General features: G+C 44.2%; 2 protein-coding genes across 3 annotated transcripts; both read left to right on the top strand.

The window, feature by feature from the left end:
* The first annotated feature begins 2,171 nt into the window (after positions 1–2,171).
* Positions 2,172–4,495, top strand: LOC115552632 (leucine-rich repeat neuronal protein 4). Of its 2 annotated transcripts, XM_030368896.1 has the most exons (3): positions 2,172–2,446; positions 2,713–2,788; positions 3,330–4,495. In XM_030368896.1, exon 3 carries the CDS (start codon positions 3,332–3,334, stop codon positions 4,124–4,126), a length of 795 nt encoding a protein of 264 aa, XP_030224756.1. In that variant the 5' UTR covers positions 2,172–2,446; positions 2,713–2,788; positions 3,330–3,331; the 3' UTR covers positions 4,127–4,495. The 2 variants fall into 2 exon arrangements, with proteins under 2 accessions (XP_030224756.1, XP_030224755.1); XM_030368895.1 differs by lacking the exon at positions 2,713–2,788 and having other exon boundaries at positions 2,219–2,446.
* Positions 4,496–4,640: 145 nt separating this feature from the next.
* LOC115552633 (thiosulfate:glutathione sulfurtransferase) lies at positions 4,641–6,714 on the top strand. The gene is made up of 4 exons (XM_030368897.1): positions 4,641–4,777; positions 5,609–5,737; positions 6,016–6,178; positions 6,508–6,714. The coding sequence occupies exons 1-4, from the start codon at positions 4,645–4,647 to the stop codon at positions 6,560–6,562; spliced, it is 480 nt and encodes a 159-aa protein (XP_030224757.1). The 5' UTR covers positions 4,641–4,644; the 3' UTR covers positions 6,563–6,714.
* The last annotated feature ends 249 nt before the right edge of the window (positions 6,715–6,963 follow it).

Here is a 6,963-nt window from a genome sequence, read left to right as displayed (position 1 = left end):
ACACACACACACAAATGCAAGCACACACACACACACACACACACACCACACACACACACACACACACACCACACACACACACACTGATACCGGGTTGCACACACACACACACACACACACACACACACACACACACCCACACACACACACACACACACACAATGAATGCATTTCACAAGCCGTGGCCCACATTGACTTTCTGGGCACATGAGGACATGTCGTAACGGCACTGAAGACAAAACATCATCGATGACAGCCATGATAAATCAGTTTAGTTCCAGGCAAGGGATTACCTGAGATCAGGCATGCACAAGTCCTACAGCCTTCCAGAGATGTATCTATCAGGGAATCACTTAACTGGGATCATTTGATGGGATCATCTATTGATTTGGATCTTAATGGGAATTAAGGTGTAGCCTATTGTTTTTAACTGGCAACCACCGACTCCATTAGGCTACTGCTGTGGTGATGATGATGTTATCACCTATAATGCTTTTAGGATGGGACGTTAAGGATAAAGTGTATAAAAGAGTTGTGTCCCTTTTTTATATGTGGTGTTGTAATCCATAGAGAAAATGGAGTCAATCTACATAGAAATATTTGGGTGTTATAAATGTTCTGTACAACAGGAAGAGATATACTATACAGTGTATCCTATCAGATCCAGAGTAAAATTATGGTCTGTTTAAATTGGTATTATATAAGCAAGCCTATGTAAACAAGTATCCAGAAATAACAGCAAGCCCTTTAAACATGAACTACATAAATAAAGAAGCAAAAATCTTTCTTGAGAGACTTTTATCTACTCAACAATGTGGCTTTGATCTAGCCTTCTTAGAATGTGCTGTCATTCTCAATCATCCACGCTCACAGTGACTATTCATTGAAGTCTGACGCAATCTCTGCATCCATGTAGTAAAATATAGGCTTCTTGTCACTACAAAGCATGGTCTATTTTTGATTGAATACGTTGACAGTTTATTGCTAAAAAAAAGGAAGAAGAAATTGCAATGTGTTTTCTGGCTGTTTTGCGACATCGCCATAGAACTGCCCACAGTTCTATGGCACCACAGTTGGTGCTTCTAACTTGAGTTTCAGACCGGTAAAATAGGGCACTTAGTCTGATAAGTAGCTTACTACTATAATTAATACTAGTATTGGTATTATGAGTAGTTGTATTAATATCGTAAGTAAAAGTAGTATCTGTATAATACAGTATCAGTGTGAATCATTATAGTATTGGCATGATGAAGTATTAGTATTAAAACAAAAGTAATACATTTATGGTTGTAACTTGAAGAGTCATCCAGAACGGTGAAGGCATACTGTTGGAATCTGTGGAGCCTCGGTTTCATATTGAACAAATTGTTTTTGCAGATAGCATCAGTTCTCGCATCAGTGTGCTCTTGATAGGCCTACATGATATATATATCCGTAATCTAAAAGAACAAATTGGTAATTGTATGCAAGCATAGCTTCACTTATTCAGATCTCTTATTAGTTCTGGTGACTGCTTGTGGCAAGGCAGGTTATCTGAAAGCTACCATTTTCCAGATTGTGTCAGATCTATAGGTAGGCAGTCAAAATATTAATCACGAAGTAACTTGGGGATTTGAAACAGAGGAATAGGCAGCAAATGTCACCTATGACGTAAAGCGCTTCTGAGGTAGAATGAAAAAGGAATTGCGAAATAAGAAATCCTGCCTCGGTTTTATCCCTCTCAGCCTATGAGTGGGTTCTGTTGAACGAGTAGCGACTTGTTTATGTGAGCAGAAGGGATGGGACAGTACTGTTCTGCCTCTTCCCCTCATTCCAGACCCAATGGGGGTCATGGGGGATGGAGGGGCCTGCGATAAACAAAAGGCATGCATTCTTTATTCCTGAGAACAGACACACACGCACACACACACACACACACACACACACACACACACACACACACACACACACACACACACACACACACACACAAGCGCACACACACACACACACACACACACACACACACACACGCACACACACACACACACACACACACACACACACACACACACACACACACACACACACACACACACACACACACACACACACACACACACAAACACACATATACACACACACACAAACGCAGGCACACACACAACAAGAATAAGCCTGCCCACTAAGGAAATTAGTATGCTATGCAGCAGAAGGGCAAATAGTAAATGCCCCCCTTCCCCACACACACACCACCACCACCACCACCACATGCAAGCCATTAGAAGGGAGCAGGGAGGCAGAGACAGAGAGAGAAGTGAGGGGGTGTTGTGAAGGAGGGGAGCTAAAGGAAGTGGATGATGAAAAGACGAGAGTGAGTAAGCGTGCGTATGGCCAGACAGTATATAAAGCTGGAGAACAAGAGAAGATAATAAGACCTTAAGAGCTCCCATTGATTCTTCAACAGGTACGGTAAACAGATACTAGCAATTAGGCCTGTTTGACTTAAGGAATGGTGTTACTATGGTTATAATAACAATTGTGAAGACAAGCTCTTGAATTGGTTTGGTATATTGTGTGTGTCATGTGCACCTTAACAAACTCCGAAAACCACAAGGTTCTTCTGATGTGTATTTTCTAACATGATGTAGTCATATGGAGATATAACAGTTAACGTTATGTCCTTCCTTAAAAGGCAGGGGGTTAAATTTAGCTTGGGTTCCCTTCCCACAGAACCTTACTGGCCTGCCGCCAGTTCAGAGCAGACTGCTCAGACTGCTCACTGCTCAGCATCAAAGACCGGAGCAGTGTGCATATGTGTGACCAGGGATGACCATTGATATACCTGCTATAGAAAAAGCCAACTATAGTTAAACTTTTTGTTTTGATGACAGCTTTTCAACTCTTTCACTACATGCTCTCAGTTAAGACTTTCATCGATGTGACATCGGCCAGGTGTTACATATTCCCTCACGGTTCTAGCAGCAAAAAATCGAATCTCGCTAATGCATTTTATCATCTTCTTGTTAAGCCCATGCTCCTCTTGAGTGCATAGGCCACTGACGGATATCATCCATTTCACTCTGTTTATGCCTTTTCGCTCAAGGACTCCCCAGTTGAGCCCACTCTCTGACATTTCTGCCTCTACTACTCCAGCTGTTCCTGGGAAGACTTCTTTTCCATTTTTTTTTGGGAGTTCAATTTCAGGGCTTGTCAGGGGATGTTTGTGGCAGGTTTTCTGAGGGTGTGGCCAATACAACTCCACTTTCTTTTTCGGATTTAGGCATCTCACCATGAACAAGCTTAAAAATATGAATCTTTATCATGATTCTTGTCGATTCTATTTGCAGAGATGACGGTACTGATGGTGTTGCTGTACAAGAGCCTGGCCGTGCTCCAGCTCTTCCTGACTCTTGACCCCTCCCTACGGCTCACCTACGCTTCCTCCACCCCCTCCCCCATCACCCGCACTGGTTTCCAGTTCGTGACTGCCCTGGACGACTATGACATTGACTACCCCGACGGCCTCAGCCATCCCCCCAGCGCGGCTCCCCCCATCAGGGCGACTAACGTTCCCCACGAGCTGTGCCAGTACGACCCCTGCCAGGAGGACCAGGCACCCTGCTCCGACCTCTCAGCCCAGAGCGGGTGCCTCTGCCCGGGCCTCAGCGGAGCCTCCCATCCCCCCCGCCCCCCCCAGCTCCAGGGTCTGCTGCCCCCCGGCAGCGGGGACAGAAGTGACGGCGGAGTGGTGGTACGCTGGTGCGCCCCGTACTCCGTCGTGACCGGGTACAGAGTGGTCGTCGATGGCAACAGAGGCGCGGCCTTGGAGTTCCCGTCCCGGGGGCGGCGGGGGCAGGTGGGGGTCCTGGAGGCGCGGGCCGAGGTGTGCGTGGAGGCGGTGAACAGGGCGGGGCACAGCGTAGCGTCAGAGTTTTCCTGCCGGCAGTACCAGCCCCCCCCCAGGCTCAGCGGCTCTGGGATGGTCGGGCTCATAGGGGGCGGGGTTGCTGTCCTCCTACTGCTGGTCGTCACGGCGATCGCCCTCCACCGGAGACGCAGAGCCCGACGGAATACAACCGAGGCCAGAGCCGAGGGACTGGGGAACCCCTCCTACAGCGCAGAGGGAGGGCTCTGTGAAACATAGAAACAGGCCGGGCAGGAAGGAGGAATGGAGAGGACAGATGAGCAACAGACTGAAGAGGGACCCAAGCTGAATGACTCCTAGCTCTTTAGGAACTGTGTCAGGGGATAATGGTTAGATAAGAATCTTACAATCATGGTACTGTTAATATAGTAGGCCTAGTGCCAGCACAATTGAAATTGGAGGACGTTATGGCGCAATACTACACTGCACAAACAGTGATTGATGTGTGAAACTGCAGGTTGATTTGCTGGCAAATCCTCTGGCTTAATATAGGACACAAATCATCGTATTGTAAATATTTTTACATTTTTAAATTTTTACAATGTATTAACCAATCTTATGAATAAATGCATTAATTTGTTATCAAAAGTCTCTGTTCCTTTGTAACGCCATGCATTTTGCAACCTGGTGCACGACACGTACATGCATAGACAGTGACAAAAGTCTCTTACTTTGAAAATTATTTTTGCCGGCTATTAAGGCGGAGGCTCTGTCTTGATGGGGCATGTATTTTTCAAATGGTACGTAGATCCCGCCTCTCTATGGTGTCTCGACCTATTACTTGTCACCACAATAAGGCATTCGGGGAAGTTATCGAAACTGTTTACTGCCCATCGCTGTACTGCTCACCTGTCGTAATGGCGAATACAGGTAACGTGGAGTTTATATATCAGTGTTTAATGCTTAAATGCTTTATTTTGAAGCATTAATTTACTTCATGATTCACGGATGCGTCCGCTTCGGCATAGTCAGAGCTATACAATTGATCAAATGCGTCTGTATATTGGAAAATAATGTAGCTCATCAGGAAGAGATGTTAAACCTAAATCAATTCAGAATTAAATCTAGAAACGATGCTTTAGTGTTTTTTCCCTATGAAATGTAAACGTGATGGGAAATGTTCATTGTAAGAAGGAAAGCTGTAGGATAGCCTACTTCAAAAAGCTGACATAATGGTGACTCGGCATAAAAGATTCCCTCAAGTACTATAATTAAATTACTCGGTAATTAATTATTAATAATCATCGGCGTGATCCTTTCTGGTGAGAACTGAAGTATTGGAATTGTGAGCTCCTTTCGGATCTGGTGACTGTGGTCAACCATTCCACATAATAGTCCCATTGGCACTGTTTTAAAGATGTCTTAAATTTTGTGTAGGCCATTACTGTACATTAAACTACTCCACAATAACAACAGTGAGAGTAATCCATGTCTTAAGAAGTATTGAGTGTCCTCAACTGGATTCGCTCAAGGTCCGCGATGCTCTTGCAGCGCACCTGTCGAGGAACTTGGAGCATAGAGGGCAGCTTTTGTGATAATTAATCAATCATTAATCAATATTTTGATAAGGCTATGGTGCGTTTCTACCATGGCGACCAGTACTAAGTCCCTGCAGTGATGAATCTCAAATCTCAGCTCAGGTTGGCCCAAACAGTGTACTTACCTCAATACCTAAGTATTGTTTGCCCTCTCCATTTACAGACGGAAACCAAATCTCGTACACTGATCTCAAAGCTCTGCTGGAGAAGAGCCAGAATCTCTTCATTGTCGACGTGCGTACTAAAGAAGAAATTGACAAGGGCCGCATCCCCGGGTCCCTCCACGTACCTGGTGAGATGACGTATATGTAGATATTACAATGTAATATCACATATTGCATTAAGTAAACATTAATATCTAACATGTAATATTACATATGTGGAAACAATTACAATTGGGAAACCTGTTAGTGTATCTTGCATTAATTAGAGAGCATCATTTGTTGTAATTACCCCAGAACCCAGACTGAAAGCAAAGGCCTGTAACCGTTTTTTGGACCTCTCATATAACCTCATTATTTCCCTTCCCTCCCTCCCTATCCATCCTTCTTTTCCTCCTTGTCTCCGTAGTGGATACTGTGGAGACTGCCTTTGCGCTGGACGCGGCAGAATTCCAGGCTAAATACGGGGTGGCGAAGCCCTCCCTCGACGCCCCCGAGCTGGTGTTCCACTGCCAGATGGGCCGCAGGGGGCAGCTGGCCACAGACAAGGCCATCGCCCTGGGCTTCCAGAGGTACAGACCTGCTACATGTAGATTACCGACGTTTGGGGTCAACCAAACAGTGCTTTTCTCTAAAAAATAAGGACATTTCGAAGTGACCCCAAACTTTTGAATGTTAGTGTGTACATGTGCATACCGACTACGATCAAACAAGCAGCCCTGAGCCATTAAGGATGTTATTTTTTGCGTGTATAGTCACTGCCTCTTTGATGCGTATGCTATGCTTGCATTCATATAGTCTGTGATGTATTTCTGTCCAACCCTTAGCTCAGAATTAAAAAGGTAATACGTAGTAATCATGCTGTCATTTGGTCTGAACGCAGTGTGTTTGTCTCTTGCAGTGCACGCAACTATACCGGTGGATACAAGGAGTGGTCCGAGAAAGAGGGGAAATGATCCCACTTGATTCAAATTGACATCTACAGTGGATAATATACATTTATAAGCAGAATATTCATTTATTTGCTCACAATATTTATTTCCTGTAAAATGTATGCATTCTTTGGTTCATTTGACTATGGATTCAATAAAAATATGTGTACTGTGAATTTCCATTATTTCAATTACATCTACAATGGACATCTGGTACTGAAGATATCTCTACAACTGGCATACGATCATTTAAGCTTTTATATTGATATGATGTTGAGATGAATTGTGAAAGTGGGATTGGAATGTCATGTTTTACTTTGTACCCTCGCTGTCATGTACATTTACCTTTAACCGACACTTACACACACCTATTTACATTACACTACCAAAGGACAACAATATAAATAAGTCTATTGGCATTATCC

The sequence above is a fragment of the Gadus morhua genome, chromosome 10, assembly GCF_902167405.1.
Source record: "Gadus morhua chromosome 10, gadMor3.0, whole genome shotgun sequence".
Taxonomy (NCBI): Eukaryota; Metazoa; Chordata; class Actinopteri; order Gadiformes; family Gadidae; genus Gadus; species Gadus morhua.
This window is presented reverse-complemented; position numbering and strand designations above follow the sequence as displayed.